Raw genomic sequence first — 19,389 nt, forward strand, 5'->3', positions numbered from 1 at the left:
GTACAATTTATAGGTGTACCTTTGTGTTTTGTAAGAGTGTGAAGTTGTATAATAATAACAATGTAATTACTCATTAAAAATAGCAACTTCTAAAAAGCAGAACTGTTGATGTTAGTGAGTGTTTTGTTCTCTGTGTGGCACCATTATCAGGTCAAAAATTGTCCATTCTCTGCTCATCAACAAATAATGAAATCAGTGACAAGAGTAAACATGCCACCATCTCATTGTGAACATATGACTCAGTACAAAGGTAACTATGGTATTATTATCTATTTGTAGTAGTATTATGTTGTTAGTAGTAGTTGCAGTAGTTAATGTGTGATGCCAAAAAAGTTTACTACAGCACAATGAAGAAAATTTCAGCTGAAGCTTGGAATTTATTAATTGCAGGCACAGGAAACAAGGAGTAACAAGCAGGAGGCTGTACAAGGTTCAGATGTGCAAACCCCACAATGTCATGGCATTTCTTTTCCAGCACAAAATGTACAAATTCTCATTCTCAACAGATTCTCAAAATGACAGAAATGCTTTTCATACAAATACATGTCAACTTCAGCAAGAAGAACAACCTGTTTCAGTAGGACTTCACTTCCCAGCGACCTCCATCCTGTGTATTTACCTATGTCCTGCCCTAGTGATCAGCAGTTATTACTCAGTGACTGAACCATATTGAAAAGGGTTTTATTATGGATGTTATTAAAATTCTGGGAACAGAAAAACACTTGCTGGGTGAATGATAATAAACTTCACTAAAGGATCCAAACTGTAACATGTTACCACATCACTGTCCATGATTCATTGGCTACAGCCTGAAACATAATCACAGTAACGAATGTCACCAAGACTTTACAGTTTGTTATTTAGATAGGCTGGTAATTACACTGGGATAAGGCTACTGAAAATTACATTTCCTTTTCCCTAACTCCCTGCCACAATAATCCCAGAGACAAGAGTAGTGCACTGTAACTCCAGAGCAGTCAGCTGTATCAATCACTAGTCATATCACAAAGCTGTATCCAGACACACAGACACATCTAATCTCTTCAAACATATAAACCACAGCTGTTTTTCATGAAATTGTCCCTGATCATTACAACAGCAACAGAAAACCTTTAAGGCATTTAAAACACATATGTACATCACAAACCAATGGAGGGCATGCTCACAGCAGATATGTGAGGTTTTTTTTTTTATCCAGACAGCAGCTGAACTATTTCAGTTTAAGTCAAAAGAAACATGTTTTAATAGAAAGGAAAAAAGACAAAAAGAACCAGAACCAGGCTCATTTGCCTCAAAGAAAAGAAAGAAAATCAGAGCAGACTGTTGTGCAGGAATTTCTTGGGAGGGTATATGGAGACATTTCTAATGGCACATAACATGTAGCAGCTGTTTATGAAAGCACAAGAGGCTCACTTGAAGAAAAACAGCAGGAAACACAGTGTATTCAGCACATTAACCTGACAGTCAACCCACGTTTGGCTTCTGGTTTGTCTCACACCTTCCCTGCCCACAATGGTTATCCATCTTTTCCTTGTAGGATCTATATCCTGCAGCAAAAGAGAGACAAACTTACTGATTTTAAAGAAAAACTAAAGCGGTACATTCTTTAAAAGTCCAACAGTGATTAACAAAAGGTTACCAGTGTTGTACCTCAGGCAGACGAGCATTACAAAAAGCATCCATGACACAGGCAATCAGTTCAATGTTTGTCAAGGCAGAAAGAGAAATACAAAGTAGAACTAGTACAGGTCTCCAGTGAAGACTGAAAAATAGAGTTCTTTGCTTTAACGTCCTGTTATAGAAAATTCCACAGCATAGATATGAATTTCCACCAGAATGAACCAGCAGTCCAGCCATAGCAATGACCAGTGTGCAGTCAGCAGGACCACTGGGAAGGAACTCTGTTGCTCTTCTACACATTTCCTGGACATTCACATTAAATCTTCATGCCCTGAATAAATGCGAGCACACACAGACACAGTCAGCTTCATTCATGTGAGAGGACAGTTTGGGTTTGATATGAGAAGTACAAGGGCTGAGCAAAGTTACAGGCGCTATCCTTGGACTTACTGCTTCAGTTTTTATCCAGGTTTGGCTTTTCAAGTTAAAAATGCTGAACTGAAAAATACAATTGATTCAACTTCCAAAACCTGAAGAAGTTCTTGATCTTTGTTAAAAGGGGGTCAGCGGTCACTGTAGAACAATACGTTGGACAAAAACAAAGCTCTGACATGACTGAACGACTGCATGATAGGCGACATTGCACAAGTGTAAAAGGATGAGTTTTACAATTTGGGGAGATACATTAGATTCTATTAAATATAAGCAGCCAGTTAACTGCTGGGTCTATTCTTGTATGTATAAATTCTCATCTATAGGTGTACGTCCCTAAATATCAAACTTCAGTTTTAACCCTCTGAACCCCAAACCTGCCAGCGGGTTTGAAAGTCCTGTTTTTAAAAAAAAGCCATCTTTCCAGAATTGCGAACTAGTCATGTGTGCCATGTGGTTCCAACAAGGAAAATCTGAACTTCAAATTGTCATATTTCATCAAAAATCACTTTATTGCGGATGTCTTGGTCAAATGTTCATCAAACATAGTCTTTTCACTAGTGAGATTCTGTAAAAAGCCTTCAGTGACTCAGCTTTGACCAACAGTCACATGACAGAAATTTAAAGACTTTTAAAAAGTACAGAAACAAATTACAAATGGATGTAGAAAAATGTGTATACGTGCCCCATTTTTCAGCTTTGCTAACACTGTGGGCACTTGACAAAATGTGTTTGACATGTTGATTCTAAGTTTTTAAATAAAGTAAATAATCTTTCTACTTTTTGCTTTTCTATTTCTATGATTTTGGGCATTATAACTGTGTCCTACTGCACAGACAACCATGTTAGTTGTACTTGTAGCCATCATTGAGTTGTTTCTACAGAGGTGCAGGATTTTATGTTGCTGTGAAAGAGTAAAACTGAGGCAGGAGAAAAAACACAGCTAGAACGTGATCAGGGTTCAGAAGGTTACACTGATTTAAAGTTGTGTTCAAAGGGTGAATCTGGTGATTTTAAATGTTTTTGTTATTCTTAACAAATCTGATGAGAGAACAAAACCAACTGCTTTAACTTATTTCTCTGAGTCATAGAGCTCTAACAAACACTAAATGGCCTGTTCCTTCATCACTATGAGCAGTAGTTAGTTTTAACTTGATTACACACATACTCACTAGTTCACCAAATGTCTGCTAATCTTTAGCTTTGTCTTACACAAACGCACCACTCACTCCTGTTGCATAACTTCATGAAAACTGAAGTGTTCTGTTCTTTTAGAAAATGATTGAACCCTATTTAAAAACCACACACAGGCTGGAGTAGTGTTGAGGCATGAGCAAACACATGGCTAGTTTTGGCCTTTGCATATGACTTGTTAATAATAATAAAAACATCAAATATCACCACCCTTATCCTTGAATGAGGCAGACAATTGTGAAACACTTAAAATGTCATACAGTAATATTAACAGAAACTTCTACAGTAAAGTGGAATGGAGACAGAGCAGGGGGTCATTAATCAGTGATGACACAACAAGCTTTTATGGCTCACAGTATATAGCGGTGCATAATGGCTCTGGGTAACGACACAAAGGCTGTTTTGGCGTTATAGGTGCATGTTGCCAATATTGTTTTGGTACCGGTGGCCAGAATTAGTCAAAGTCAGACTTTCAGGAACAAGCTCATTAGGAATTTTCTGTCAAAACGGGTTAACATTAAGCTCAGAGACTGAGACAGAGATTTACAATACCGACCATAAGCCCGACCAATGCTGGTTTTATTCATCTTAGGGAAAGACTGCATATGCATCATTTTGTGCATTTGCACATTTTAGGTATTTAAAGTATTGAGTGGAATTATCTTGGACTCAGCCTGACGCTGTGCCTCCTCTATGTGGAGGGCTCAGGTCCAGGTTTTCACCTCCGAATCTGGTGGAGACAGGTTTCAAGGACACTTTATCAGAGCTCATCCTGCAGATGTCGAGTCTAAGCAGTGAGAAGAATATCTTCCTAAACCTTTTAGCATGGCGTGTCCCTCCCTGAATTTCTCCCCTCACCGCTGAGGGTTCTGCTGAACCTGTTGTTTCCCTCCCTCCTTCTCTCATCCCTGCCGTCCACAGCGAAGTGGCTGTCACTGTCCTCTGCTTTCACTGAAGAAGACAAAGGTTCATTGGGTGACACCACTTCCGATAACTGTGGGTGAGACTGGGCTGATGGTGTCTGGGAACTGCTGGGAAACACAGGGGGTGAGATAGGGGACAGGGGCCCCAAGGGTGAGTAACGTCTCAAGGAAACGCCCTTCAGGTTGACTGCAAGCTCCAGAACCATTTTTCTGGATGTCCGCCGGTGGCATGGGGGTACAGAGGCTTCCTGCGGGGTGAGAGGAAGTCTGCTGTGGGCTGAAGAGTCACTCTGACAGGGGGTGGGAGGTCCAGACTGTGTGCCCCCCCTGCTCTCCCTGCTGACAGGGGACAGTTCCTCTTCATCCAGACTGTCCACTGAGTGGAAAGAGAGAGGTGATGCAGGGCTCTCTGGTGTGCAGGGCTCCAGGTCCACCGTGGCTGAGCAGCAGGAGCCCCCCACATCAGCCTCATCCCTGAGCCCACCTCCAGGCATGGCCCTGTCCTGGGGCCCCTGCTCCCCCACAGTTCTGTAGCTGTGGAGCCCCAGTGTGATCTGTGTGGGTCCAGGGGGATCTAGCAGCGGGGCATGGCCTCTGGTTCGCCCTCCATTGTGGAAAAGTCGACTCCACAGATGCCCGAGACGTCGTCGAGAGGACGAGGAGGTGGAGCGCCGGGTCGAGTGACGCCTGATCTGTCTGCGCATCGCCAGCCGCAGGTTCTGTAACACAGAGGCCTGGATGTGGGGGACAAGACACGGAGAAAGAACCAGTTGAGTTCTAATCTAATTACAGGGTTCTCAGAGTGTATTACTGTGTATGGATGTGTCACCTGGGTGGGGTTGTAAACTGGGAAATCCTCCACTGGAGGGATGAGGCCCTGGGCAATTAACTGGCCATAAGATGGGGGAGCCTCTCTCTGAACAAACTCAGCCTCCATCCGAGTCATCTGAGTCTCAAAAGCTCTGCAAGAGAGTGAAAAAAGGTAAGATCAGGGGAACAGACAGATGGAAGGACAGGGGACAAGAGAATGCATTAAAGACATAATTAAAGAGATGAAGACAGACAGATGATGATTTAATTTGCAACTGCTAAGTCAACATTAACAAGATGACCTCAAAGCGAGTCACAGCATGTCCAGATAGCAGACATGCAGTACAGTAGCAGGATGAGCTGTGTGTCCTCACCTGTACTCTCTGCTCCTCAGGGAGTGCAGTTTGAGGGCACAGCCGAGGGCAATGACCAGCAGGAGACTGCACACCAGACTGCCGATCAGAGCGGCTGTGATCACTTTCCTGGGCACTGCTGCCAGACAGTCCCTCTCATCACTCCCGTCCAAGCAGTCCTCCTGGCCGTCACACCGCCACGTCTCAAAGATGCACAGGTTCGTCCCGCAGTGGAAGTTTCCAGGTTGGCAGTCATAGCAGTTCTTCTCGTCCGAGCCATCTGGGCACCTCTTCTGGTTGTTGCAGCGTTCGGAGGCTGGGTAACACACTCCGGTACCACCCTCGCAGGGGAACTCACCGTCTGGACACATTGGGCAAGATTCCTCATCACGACCAGACGGGCAGTGCCAGTAACCGTCGCAGCGCTGGCGCTCAGAGTAGCAGCCCTGATCACTGCCACAGGGACGCTCGCCGGGAAAACAGTAACCTTTGACCTGGGAGGGCGGAGGAGAAATACTTTACTGTCTACACCCTGACAGGACGACTGGTACTCTGCTTGACTGACTGTGTTCTCTGCACCAACACAACAGTTACAGACTGTTCAGAAAGGCTTAGACTCCTTAGGACAGATGGAACCGGTAAATTTGAAAAGGTGAGAGAAATTGAAAGAAGAACATAAAAAAACACAAGACGTGAAGGCACAATGGAGATGAATGAAAGGTTTTCTGAGAAACACTATGCAATGTTTCTGGGCTGCATCACCTGGTATGTGGCATTGAAACCATGTCCAGGACTGTGAGGCTGAGCCATGTACAAGACACTCATCTGTCCACGGCTGGACTCCAGCAGTGCCGGCCGCCTGTTGTTATGATACGACAACACTTGTAAGAGATGCTCTGCGCGCTGCATCAGGCCGTCGTAGACATGCAGAGAATCTCCGGGCCCCAGCTGCAGGTCCAGCTGCAGCACAATGGGTTTGGGGTCCTGAGTGTCCAGCAACCAGGAGCATCTCAGCTCAGCCACAGCGCTCCGGTTAGCGCGGAAAAAATCTGGAGAGGCAAAGGATCCGTAGAAGTTCCCCAGACGTTTACCGCAGGTGGTGTCAGGGCAGCCTAGTTCATCGGTTCCGTCGGGGCAGTCTCGGGCCCCGTTGCAGCGCAGGGCAGCAGGCAGACAGCGGGTGGACTGGGCCTCAGTGCATGGCAGGGAGTCGAAGGGGCAGAGGCCAGGCTGGGCCTCAGTGGGAGGAGGGGAGCAGCTGCGTTCATCCGTGGCATCCCCACATTCATCCTGACCGTTACACTTCCAGGCGCGAGGGAGACATTTCCCGTTCCCACAGAGGAATTCATCTGACTGACAGCTGCTCTGACCCAAGTGACCTGCAGAGGACAGACATTCACAAACTAGAGTTTCAAACATGAAACAAACTGACACCAGAATCACACTTAAGCAGCATCCTCTGTGAACAGAAACAGATGCATGGTGTGATCGGACAAAGAGTGTTTAGCACATGATTACAGTTGCAGTCATTTTGTTGTTGTGATGCAATTACTATTCATTTTGCAGCAGAAACAACCTTAAAAGGAGACACTACTACATTTAAGTCAGACACTAACAATCATTTAAACAGAGTGCATCACTTTAAGTCGTGATTCTGCCTGCCTGATTAATTCAGGTCCAATCTCCACTCAGCTCTGTTTACATCTCTACCAACATCTGGGGGAAATATCTGGCTCTCCAGCCACTAATGCTAAACTATTTTCAGGAGCTAGCTACTAGCTTTGTCTTTTTGCCATTTAGTGCTGGATATGTAGAAGAGGTGGTTGGTTTACCTGAGCTAGTTTTCAACACAAACTAAACCATTACCATTGCAGGCTGTCTGAAAGAACATTGTTTACTCTGATTTAAGGGTTCTTGGATAGTTTTTTTTTTTTTTTACTTTATACAGAAGACACTGAGTATGTTGACCTGTAGGCTCCCGAGTGCACAGCGACATGAAGGAGGAACAAGAGAGAGCGACAAAAAAGGAAGATTTGATTATAAAAAAAAGAAACGCAACATCAGTTGTTTGCAAACATCTCAGCTACAAAAAGACATCGACAGAAACAGGTCCTCTGTCAGCAACTGTTGCCAGCACACAAGGCAACACAACTAATGTGACCTTTTGAATCAGCACCACAAAGTTCTGTATGACGAGTGCAGACAGACCTGAATACAATCCAGAGCAAAGGATGATTTCAGAAGCCTTTGGATGTTAAACCATAGAAAAAACATGTTGTTTTTTTAGGTTTTAAACATTTAAATATTTTTTGGATTTTCGATTAAGATGCACTCTTCAAAATCACCCTAGTCACTCTAGAATGATTCATTCTTTCCAAAAAGAGTTTTTCAAGTAATCTGGTGAAAATTTCCTGTTTTTTAAAACACAGTATATATTGCAGAAAATCCAAATATCACATCCACAATTTTTTCTAATATTGTGCAGCTCGGTGCTGAGTTGTATTATACGGAAAAATTTTCCTAATATTTCAGTCTTCTTCCTTCTGTCTGTTTATGTGGTGGACATAATATTAGGAACACTTTTCAGTTAGGGCATGGACCAGACAAGCGATAGCACTGTCTTTGTTCCAGTATCATCCTGCTTACCTCTGATGTAAGACAGCCGGAAGCCTTGAGCTTGCCCGGAACTGTTGGCCTGGGAGTGGAAGTAGAGCCAGACTCGCCCCCTGGTGGAAATGAAGGGAGGAGGCAGCATGGAGCCACACAGCCTGGACTCTCCGCTCCATGTAGGCGTCAGCAGCAGCCAATCTCCCAAGCATCTTCCTGAATCCGCCACGTCAAAGTTACGGAAACTAGAGGACAGGATTGATCCTTTAAGGTGCTTGCTGTGCAGGACATCATGTACGCAGTGCATGTGTGACGGAGTCTACCTGATGGTGATGACCTCTCCCTGACCGCCCTGGATATGCCAGCTGCAGTTGATTCCAGGTGGGTAGTTTAAAGGCCAGGACGGGCTGTAGATCACACCCCTGCGCTCTGTATGGACCTCCACCTGCTCACTGCAGCCTGCTGCAGGACACAGACACACACACACACACACACACTCTCTCGTGAGGTCGGCCAATAGTCTGGTTGTAGATCAGTACCAGAAACACTGATAGATATTCTAGCACTAATACATTTCAGGATGTTGCCAAATGACTCAACAACATTTTCTCTGGGATTGTTTATTTGTGATCAGTACAAAAACACTGAAACAATGGCTGACAAGACTAACGACCGTAGTGCCTTTGGGGGGAGAGCTCCATGCTGATCACATGGAGGCTAAAACAGAAGCAACAGCAGTCAAACTGGCAGCCAAGGCAACAGCATCTCCTGCTGTCATCACACCACTGCTCCAGGGAACAACACACAGTGTGAGGTGGCCAAGAGCAGCAGCAAGAATAAACACAGAGCTCTGGTGGAGGGCAGCCACCCAGTCCTGTTGTTTTTGTAATAAGAAAAGGCATTAGGATCAAAGTCCTAGTTTGGAGATTTGAAAAGAAGCGAGAGAATTTTTATTCCTGTGGCATCAGTGGGAAGGATGTTATTTCATTCTTGCACTGAGAACAAAAATATGGAGTTACCATAATCAGTGTTTAATCATGTCATTACTGCTTAATGCCACAGTAGGAAGCAGACTATCTAAAAAGATTGTTAAATAAACCGAACCACAGAGAGCATTCATCAATGACTATTCATCGCTGACACGCAGCAGGGAGTCTACTCACTTTTGCTGAGTATGTGTTTGTGTGTTTCAGGCTTTCTTGATGCATCAGTGAAGTCAGCAGAGTGAAGCAGGGGGAGGAATCGTTTAAAGGCCAGTGATGGATATCGACTGCCGGGACATGTCCAGCTCACACATACACACTAACACTGTGGAGCAGACGCAGTAGAGCTGCAGACTAGTGCAGTGATTCTGGATTCTGATCACAGTATTTACTGTTTTTTTCATTACATCACATATTTCAGTTATCTTTATGATCATCATTAAATTAAAAATACTATGTTTTTGTGTTTTTGTTTTCTCTGCCGTCAAACTTAAAGTGCCACAATCAGGCAATGGTGGAGACAGCAAATCTTTGTGACTTTCTGAACAGTAGAATTCACTGGTTTTAGGTTGTAGGTTTTGTGTTTATGTGCAGCATCAGATGCAAAATGAGCTTTAGATTGGTTCATCTGCTGTACTTGGTCTCTGTCAGACCCGTACACGGTTTCAAATCACTACAGGCTTCTTGGCTGCTGACTTGTCAAAACGCTTCATCACAGCAACAGTTACTCAGGAAGCAGCTTCTAATCAACAGTGGAGAAAAGAAACCATATCCAAACTGCACTGCAGCTACATGCAACACTGACTCTCCGCTCTGCTCTCCTGTTCCTATGATGTTCATGCTGAAATAAGCTCAGCTGCAAAAAAATTCATCAACATAGTCTTTTACTGGTGTAACTTACAATGAAAAGAGAGAGGGACACAAAATATATTATCAGAAAATACGCACTGAAATGCACTTTGTATTTCAGATTGATGGTGATGTTGTACACATGGTGGAGAAACTACTATTACAGACTTTTGACTTACATACTTTAAGTTTCAGCTGTAAAATGTAGCTTCAGCCACTAAAGGTGTTTATTATCCAGAAAAATAGTTTCTAGACTATATTATGTGACATTACTAGATGTGTAAATAGCATTTTACACTGTGTTCCAAATAATTATGCAAATTGTATGTAAGTGTCATAAAGATTAAATTTTTTGTTTTTCAATTAAACCCATGGACAGTATTGTGTCTCAGGGCTCTTTGGATCACTGAAAACAATTTCCGACACCTGCGATAATTAGTTTGCCAGGTGAGCCCAATTAAAGGAAAAACTACTAAAGAAGAACGTTCCACATTATTAAGCAGACCACCATTTTCAAGCAATATGGGAAAGAAAAAGGATCGCTCTGCTGCCAAAAAGTGTGAAATAGTTGAATGCCTTGTACAAGGTATAAAAACCTTAGATATTTCACAAACACTTAAGCGTGATCATCGTACTATTAAGAGATTTGTGGCTGATCCAGAGCACACACAGGTTTGTGCAGATAAAGGTACAATGAGGAAGGTTTCTTCCAGACAAATACATTGGATAAAGAGAGCAGCTGCTATAATGTCATTACAAAGCAGCAAACAGGTATTTGAAGGTGCTGGTGCCTCTGGAGTTCCACGAACATCAAGGTGTAGGATCCTCCAGAGGCTTGCAGTTATGCATACACTTTCTATTGGGCCACCCCTAACCAGTGCTCACAAGCAGAAACGGCTGCAATGGGCCCAGAAATACATGAATACAAATTTTCAGTCTTGTTCACTGATGAGTGCCGTGCAACCCTGGATGGTCCAGATGGATGAAGTAGTGGATGGTTGGTGGACAGCCACCATGTCCCAACAAGGCTGCGACATCAGGAAGGAGGTGGCAGAGTCATGTTTTAGGGAGAGAGCTGGTCGGCCCCTTTAGGGTCGCTGAAGGTGTGAAAAGTATGTGGAGTTTCTGACTGTCCACTTTCTTCCATGGTACAAAAAGAAGCACCATGCCTTTCGTTACAAAGTCATCTTCATGCATGACAATGCACCATCTCATGCTGCAAGGGATACCTCTGCATCATTGGGTGCTATGGGCATAGAAGGAGAGAGACTCATGGTGTGGCCCCCATCCTCCCCTGACCTCGACCCTATTGAGAACCTTTGGAGCATCCTCAAGCAAAAGATCTATGAGGGTGGGAGGCTTTTTACATCCAAACAGCAGCTCTGGGAGGCTATTCTGACATCCTGCAAAGAAATTCAAGCAGAAACTCTCCAAAAACTCACAAGTTCAATGGATGCAAGAATTGTGAAGCTGCTATCAAATAAGGGGTTCTATGTTAAAATGTCACTTGACCTGTTAAGATGTTTTTTTTGACTGAAATAGCTTTTGATTTCAGTAAATACAACTTCCTAATACTGCAAATTCAATAAATGACAATTTTCAGTTCTTTACAACCTACAAAAGGTTTTGGGACTCTGTTGTGCGTAATAATTTGGAACAGTGCATTTTAAGTTTTTTTATTTTTGAAAAAAATCCTGCTATCATTGGGAGGTTTGTCCAATAACATTCGAATTATACTTTAACATCTGATGACTTAAAAATTATGTTGACTGTCATTTGCATCGACTATTTAGCAAAATCAAAGAAAAATACAATTTGCATAATAATTTGGAATGGGGTGTACTCTTACAGCTGGTTGAGGTGGATGTACTTCAACTACTACAGATATAGTTAAGTAGTTCAGTCCTTCACTTCAGTGGTTTCAGATGTTCTCGGTGCATCATCTTTTTTTTTTTTTTAAACTGTAAAATATCAACTATGTAAGGAGCAACTATAGCCGTAGTGCAGACGAACATGCATTTCCAAACTAAATGTAGTACAGAGGAGTGGAGTACTTAGATCTTTACCCCGATAAAAGTACAGCAGTGTTAAAATACTCCATTACAAGTCAAAGTCCTGCATGAAAACTCCTAATTCAGTAAAAGTACACAAGTATCAACAACAAAACGTAGTTAAAGTATAGCAGTAAAAGTTCTGGTTTGGTCTCTCTGACATATTATTGTATCTGATGAGTATACTACATACACATGTGTTTCCAATTTCTTCTCTAGTCTTTGAATTTTGGTGAGATTTTTTGATGATTTGAACATTTATTGAGATGAATCCAAGTGAGAAGCTTGGAGGGGAAAATCCACATTTAGTGTAGCCGTCAGTCATCTGAAAGGTGAACCCGAATACACACTGATCTTAGTAGGAAGCGGAAAATGTTGACAACCACTGGTTTATTTTTAAAAGTAACTAAATCTAATAAATGAAGGAAAGGAAAGGACAAGACTTCCTCCGAAATGTAGTGAAGTGAAGGAAGAAAGGAGCAAAAAAAGAGAAAAAATGTTTTTTTTAAGTACAGTACTTGAGTAAATGTAGGCTTACTTAGTTGCCTTCCACCACTGGTATGAAGTCATACAAAGTGAACACTGTAAATGTACCTAGATAATCCCCCACTAATGCAAGCAGAGTAAATGTGAGAGGAGTAGGTGGATTAAGGTTGTGCTGCAGGATTAAGCCCTTTAATTTTTCATTCACGTTGTTCTCAAATACAAAATGTAATCCTCTGAAGCTCTGACAGTGTCTGAAAAATGCTCAAATACAGAGACGCTGGTGTCACTGCTTCCTAAACTGTAAAATTACACAGTTGAGGTGTGTGTGTGTGTGTGTGTGTGAGGTTGCAGGTCAAACAAGCATCGACATGAGTTTGGGATGGTGTGTGTTTAATGAAGTGTGTGAAAACCCTTCTCCCTTCTCACACACTGACACACTCCTGTGAAATCTCAGCTGGAGTTCGTCTCCCGCATCCTTCTCCTTTATTTCCATGCGATGATAACAGAGGGAGGGTGGGGGAGGAGGTGGAGGGGGGAGGCAAGGATTGACTGGCTGCAGAGAAGCAGTGATGTAATGCTGATAGCAGCATCACATTTGTGAAAGAGCATCCATGTTTCCACACTAACCCTGATCATTTCCCCACCACAGATCAATACGGCGGCAGCTCTGACAGTCTCATCTTCTCTCCATCCATCCAACAATGAAAACATTCCATCTTCATCTATCATATCACTTCATCAGAGTGACACTGGAGACAGCAGCACTCACACTCACACCCGCTGCTGTGGACACCGGGATGCCCAGGTATCAGTGATGTAATGACATGACAAGGTTTGACTTAAAGCAGCTCCAGTGGTGTTGAAGAGGCAAACAGCCTCCAGTAAATGCTACATCTGCTCTATGGACTCTCCGGCAGGATCTGCACCACTTGCGTGCCACCATGTGTTCATGGGGATTAACAGCAGAGCTATATTAACAGATGTGCACAGATTTGCAGTTAAACATCACAGCAGTGGGGACGCATTGTTGTTTCTCACCTGCACAGAGGAGAGCGGAGCGGAGCAGCAGCAGCAGCAGCAGTCTCATGGTCCGGCCGCCCAGCGCCGCTGGTTTCACATCCGACTGCAGCTCCACTGTTCGCTCGACATGTGTGAGACCCAGCCAGGCTCCGTCATCTGTGTCCAGCTCAGACACACCGACAGTCCTCACTGGAAAAAAGTATTGTGTCCTTTGCAGCGGCAGCAGAGACTCCAGCGTCAAGGTAGAGACACGACAGCAGCCAGTTCACCGGGGCTCCTTCACAATAAAAGCCGCGTTTGTTCTAAGAGCAGTACTTTAAAGCAAGAGTGCCTCAGTAGAGCCACTAGTTGGAGACCTTCATCCGTCTGATGTTGCAGTGTCTCAGCGTACCCTACCTGAAACATTCAAGCACAAATAATAATTGATGTAAAGGTAAAAAGCCACCAACAATTTACCAAAAATAATAACAAATATAAAACATACACTAAACAGCCACAACATTAAACCCAGCTCCACAGAGCTGTGAAGATGAGGTTTGACCCCCCACAACGTCCCACAGATACCCAGCAGACTTTCGATGTGGTAAATTTGGAGGCCAAGTGAACTCTTGAAGACCTTGAACTCTTTATGTTCCTCAAACCACTCTTGAACAATGTTTGCAGTGTGGCAGAATACATGATCCTGCTAAGAGGCCGCTGCTAACAGGAACTACCACTGAGACGAAGGGCTGCACATGGTCTGATATGTTGCATGTCAAGGTAACATCCAGGTCAATGCAGGACCCAAGCAGCAAATTCTATATTATTCTAACTCCTGCTGTCTTGCCACAGTGCATCCTGCTGCCATTTTCTCTTTCCCAGGTAAACAGCACACACACATAGCCAACCATATGATGTAAAACAAAATATGCTTCATGCTTGTTGCACGGTCCAGTTCTTAGCTCCAGGGTGCCACTGTGTCAGCAGTAGACAGGGTGTACAGCATTCATTAAGTGACACTGCTGTGTATTGCACAGACACGTAACTTTATGGTAAAACTACTTTATTGCAAACTTAAAATAGAACACATTAGATATTAATTAGGAATACAACAAGGAAAAAGAGCATTCAAATTAAATGTTTACAAATATTTGGCAAGTGAAATAGAAGAACAGTGATCGACGGTGTATAAAAGTAGAGCACATGATGACAAAGCACAATAGAAAACGTTTTTATTTATGATAAATGTATTAATAATGTATTCCTAAGCAAAAGGCAACACAACTGCTGGCTCAAAGCAAATCATCTAAGTTATGTATAATTTGGCGTGGAGCTTCAAAACAGCAGGCTCTGTGATGGAGGACGAGTCGGGAACCACCTTGGGGCTTTGTGGGTCTTATTTTGAAGTCAAAGCCGTCTTCCTCTGTGTCCATTGCGGCTCACTCTGTGTTCCGAGTCCACATATGAAAGAAGAAAAATGATCCACACTATTGTGACTTTGAAGGCTCTGCTGTCCTCCTCATCGTGTTAGATGGTGCCGTGGATGGTGCAGATGAGCACCAGCAGCGCTGACAGGTGGCGGACACCGCGCTGCTCCGGCTCTTCCTCCTCCGTCCCTCCATTGTGGTCCGACGGCTTCTAGGACCAGCAGGCCGCGTCAATGGCGCCCCCATGTGGTCACGGGACGGAACTGCAAATGTGACGAAGTAAGAGCAGTACACTGTCCCTTTACATGACATTCCTGCACCTTCACAAATACCAACGTTCTTGTTTCTGTTGGGAAAAACAACACTTGACCGTTTCACCGTATTTAATAGATAAATTTTATTCGTGTTCACCATCAAATGACAGAAACGAAGGCGTGAGCAGACTGAGGCGCATCGAAAAAAGGCACCGCTGGGATTCGAACCCAGGATCTCCTGTTTACTAGACAGGCGCTTTAACCAACTAAGCCACGGCGCCAGTAGTTGTTAAAGAGAGAAATTCGGTGTTATGAACACTGATGTGTAGGATGTTGTCGGTGATGTCATACATATGTGATATGATTTTAACGTTGTTTGATGGGATCATTATGTCTTCGTAATGGATTTCTTATACCAAGGCTCACTGCCACTGAAATAGGCATTTCTACGTGATAAATTAAAAGTTATTTTCTCTTCATTTTATTTTGGGTTCTCTGAAAAGTTGATACCAAAAGTAAAACTGCTTTTTTCACCAATCGTCAACCCATATGAAACTTATCAGCCTGTGAGGTGACCCGGGGACCGGGGGGTCACCTGCGACCGGAGCCACACCACCACACACAGTGGACACGGTTAGAGGGCTACACATGTACTCACTAGAGTCACATCCAAATCGTGAAGTAATTAAATTGTGGTATCAAGAAATAAGTAATCATTACTTGGAAGAATGGTTCCAGATTCTTTTTAATCAGTTGAGGGGTTTTATCAAAAAGCTTAATACATACAAGTCCGCTGCGGTGTCCAGCCAAGCCCAATAAACCAAACTACCTGCATGACCAGTAGTAAGCTCTACAGATATGAAAGTTTAAAGTAAACCCAATTATTCACAGTTGGGATAAAGTAATTTCAGCTGTTACAGTGTAGTGATTGTCTGCCTCTCTAACAGCTGAGTTGAGTTCATCAGAAGCTATCTCAGAGTAAAGTTAATCTACAGGTATTTCCATTTACTCACATTGCATTGAGGATAGACTGTGATCTCATTCACTTTCATGAGGGGCCTGACTGATGATGGAAACTTTTTAGAAAGGAGATTTGGTCAGGTGGCATAACCTGTCAACAGAGAGTAGCTGGCAATCAGTGCAGACAGAATCCTTGGATTAGTTTCAGTCACTGACACCATTTATAGAGCAAACAGTTGATTTGTTTTCCAGTGAGATGTTTTGAAGCTTTGCGTGCTTCAAATGAATTTCTATCCGTTCCTTTTGTTTTGGTGATGCCATAGTGTCAAAACATGAGAAGATATGCTGTACCATTAAAGGTACTGTTTTTTGTAAATAATACTGAGAATGAAGAAACCACAACAGCACACAGTACCTGATATTTCAACAATTTATTCAACAACTTCATAGACATTTCTTAAGAAGTGTGCTGCTTTACTTGATGTTTGATAAGTGCGGGAACCAAAGCTTTTTACATGCACATGGCCTCAGCACAGATACAGACGATAGGTTTTTCTCATTTCACTTATCATTTTTCTTTTTTTAAAAATCACACAGCTTGGAATACAGCAGCTGATGAAGCTTACCAACAACCACTTCAATGATATACACAATAACCAATGTTCTCTTTGAATTAAAATGTAAAGAAAGAAAAAAAAGTAAAAACCTACAAAGAAAATAAAGCTGTAAAAATCAGAAACAGATCCTACAAATGGCGCTGAGTAGATGAGTCCATGGATCTGCACGTCACGTTGCTCAGCTGCTTTATATCCATATGCACATTGGTTAGTTTTTAAATTAATGTAAATACTATGAAAACAAAATGCAAGTCACACACTCAGCAAACAAGAAACATTCCTTTCGTTGACTGATCTGGAGTTCCCATTAGCGGAGGGGATTGGACTTATACAGGGGCAACAGTGGAAGAGAAGGGTGGGGGGTTTACTTTGAACACCAGATCATAGTTCTACATGGCGTGGCATTCACTGGGGCAACCGCTTGTTGGGATACATCTTAAATATTTTATATGACTTCTACCTGAAGTTGCTGTTTAAAGTGTCTAAATCTGTTCCAGGTGCAGTGTAATAAATCTTTGGCTGCCCCAGTGTGAGTTCCACAGACAAAGATCAAAACGATTCAAGCACTTGAGTTAATAACATTAATCAACAATTCCAGGTGCATGACTCAATATAATATATTACCGGATCCATGTCTGAGGAGCTACCAAGCCTCTTCAGCCTCACAGAAGACTGTGTACTCGGCGACTCATACATTTACTCCCCAGGTAGAATGGGGGTGGTGTGTGTGTGTGTGTGTGCGTGTGTGTGTGCGTGTGTGTGTGTGCGCGCGAGTTAGAGTGAGAGTATGAGATTACTGGTGGGCACACTGTACCCCCGGACCATGGTGGCCACCCTCTTCGTCGGAGCTGTCGTTGTACGCCTCTCTGCGGCTACCCGATGTTGAGCTCTGGCTGACATCATAATCCTGCAGGTCAACCTCCTCGGTGTCTCCAGTGATGATGGGCAACTCTGGCCGTGAGGGCAGCATGTCTTCCAGTTCCTACACATGAACATATGTCATAATGCAGCCTTAAACAGACAACTGTGTCAAAATAGTTGCAGGGTGATGGCTGCAGTGCTACTGAAGGGATTTAGCCATCACCGAGGAACAACTTTACTTAAAAACAAGAAGAAATGTTCCTGAGTGAATCCCATTCATGGCCAGAAGAGTGCTTAACCACTTGGTGGAAATGAATTATTATACAAATGACTTCTAGTGGGGGCCTGAAGCTTCTTATTACAAACACTGAAAAGAGTGTGAGCTTACTTGCTCTACCTGACCTACACTGTCACACAATTACAAATAAAATTGTACCAATGAACCGTTACATAGACTCAAACTGTTTCATTAACTAATAATTACACATATTCATCACAGCACTGTGTGCACGTGTGTGCTATTATTTATTATTGATAAATACAAAAATCATAAAAGCAGAATTGCCCTGATAACACTGATGTATATCAAGGTCAGATCATTCCTTTATCAATCATCATTTTGATGCATGTTCATTTGTTCGTATTTTTCCGTGTTCTGTTAAGAATTATTGCCTGTGTAACTTGATAGGCAAGTGGTTGAATTCAAAGTAAAAAGGTTAAAGAAAAAGTTAAACCTCTTTTTTGTAAGAATTAAAAAGGGGTCAATAAAAATGATCAACATTCATCAACAGGCTGAAATGGAATACTTTATTGTGATAAATGTTTCCGCTATTGTTACTGGTATAATCAACCATCAGACTGATCAATTAGTCTAAACAAAAACGTCATGCCTTATATCAAGAAGCCCAAAACCTAAAAATATTCTAGGTAAGACAAAGTTAAAATATGATCATGTAAGAAGCTGAAACCACAGAATTTTTGCCTGTACAGTACTGACACGTAGCTTGTTTTCTACTAAAGGTGTTTCAACAAGGGAGCAAACATTTACCTGAAAAAACAAGTTTCTACCACTTTTAGCATAATACTGGGTAGACAGCGACTTCACTAGTGAGCTGTAGCCTTCTGAAAATCATAAAAGGTTTAACCTAAAGCAGCTGCTGTTTAAGACGAGGAGCGATGTAGCCCTTTTTCTCCAGTAGCTGCTAAAATAAAACCATCTGCTTCCCAGCTTCAAACTACAGCCTGTGTGTTGACACTGTATCAATGCACTGCTGTTGTTGCAGGGACGCCCCTCAGAAGCTTGACAGTTAAAGGAAACACCTGACTTACAACCTTCAAACATTATACATTTGAAATTACTTGTACAATGCATGAACTTTTACTGCAGAATGAAATGTTGTTTCAGTTGTAGAATAAAACTCGTACATTCTTGAGGATATCTGAAACACTAAAGCCAGTAGTTGGGTGTTTGCAATCATGATCAGCACAATTCATATCCTTGCTTGTATAAATCTGTGATGACAGCCAAGGGAGGAGCTTCAAGTCCTAAATATGTGTTAATGCTTAAAAGCTACTAAGTCTCTCTGGAATTCATAAATAGAAAATCCCCATCTGACTTCATATGGAATGACAAGGAGACATGACTGTCAGCACCATAGTTACACTGTGTCAGTACAGTGTTGGTTCTGGTCAGTAGCTTCTCTGAATGTGTCTATGCTCACTATAAAAAGCAAAAAAAAAAACACCAGGAAATGAAAGACTGCCAATTAAAGAAGTCATACCGCAAGTTTCTCAGGGCTGATCCAGTTGTTGTCAGGGAACTGGACATCAAACTTGACATATAGATCTCCCTTCTCAAATGGGTTTCGGTACTGTGGCATGCCCTCTCCTCGCACCACCCTGACTGAGCCTGGTAAAAATGAACTTTGGTTAAAAATGAGGTTTATTCACAATTCACATGTAT

At 42.7% G+C, this 19,389-nt stretch overlaps 2 protein-coding genes and 1 non-coding gene across 3 annotated transcripts in view; all 3 read right to left on the reverse strand.

Moving 5' to 3' along the window:
- Positions 1-4,066: 4,066 nt before the first annotated feature.
- Positions 4,067-14,740, reverse strand: lrp3 (low density lipoprotein receptor-related protein 3). Its single transcript, XM_008298058.1, has 8 exons — positions 14,686-14,740; positions 13,347-13,517; positions 8,263-8,398; positions 7,979-8,184; positions 6,095-6,711; positions 5,354-5,826; positions 4,999-5,131; positions 4,067-4,903 (listed from the first exon to the last, which is right to left on the reverse strand). Exons 1-8 carry the CDS (start codon positions 14,738-14,740, stop codon positions 4,067-4,069), a joined length of 2,628 nt encoding a protein of 875 aa, XP_008296280.1.
- Positions 14,741-15,195: 455 nt separating this feature from the next.
- trnat-agu (transfer RNA threonine (anticodon AGU)) lies at positions 15,196-15,269 on the reverse strand. The gene has a single exon. It is a non-coding gene; the product is annotated as a tRNA-Thr (tRNA).
- Positions 15,270-16,364: 1,095 nt separating this feature from the next.
- The window catches only part of LOC103369280 (dnaJ homolog subfamily A member 2), a 12,392-nt gene continuing 9,367 nt past the window's right edge, over positions 16,365-19,389 (reverse strand). Inside the window, exons 8-9 of the mRNA XM_008297961.1 lie at positions 19,208-19,335; positions 16,365-17,547 (exon numbers count right to left, since the gene is read on the reverse strand). Coding sequence (XP_008296183.1) covers positions 17,359-17,547; positions 19,208-19,335 — 317 coding nt within the window. The 3' untranslated portion in view covers positions 16,365-17,358. The remainder of the gene's footprint in view (positions 17,548-19,207; positions 19,336-19,389) is intronic.

The sequence above is a fragment of the Stegastes partitus genome, unplaced genomic scaffold (genome assembly GCF_000690725.1).
Source record: "Stegastes partitus isolate 25-593 unplaced genomic scaffold, Stegastes_partitus-1.0.2 Scaffold27, whole genome shotgun sequence".
Classification (NCBI taxonomy): Eukaryota; Metazoa; Chordata; class Actinopteri; family Pomacentridae; genus Stegastes; species Stegastes partitus.

Bases quoted from the DNA above. Each gene is read 5' to 3' on its own strand.
- lrp3 (XM_008298058.1), bottom strand. From the start codon at position 14,740: ATGGACACAGAGGAAGACGGCTTTGACTTCAAAATAAGACCCACAAAG. The intron at 8,399-13,346 runs GTGAGAAACAAC...GTCCTGCAGCAG, and splicing joins CTCCGCTCTCCTCTGTGCAG to GCTGCAGTGAGCAGGTGGAG. The intron at 5,132-5,353 runs GTGAGGACACAC...ACTCTCTTGCAG, and splicing joins CTGAGGAGCAGAGAGTACAG to AGCTTTTGAGACTCAGATGA.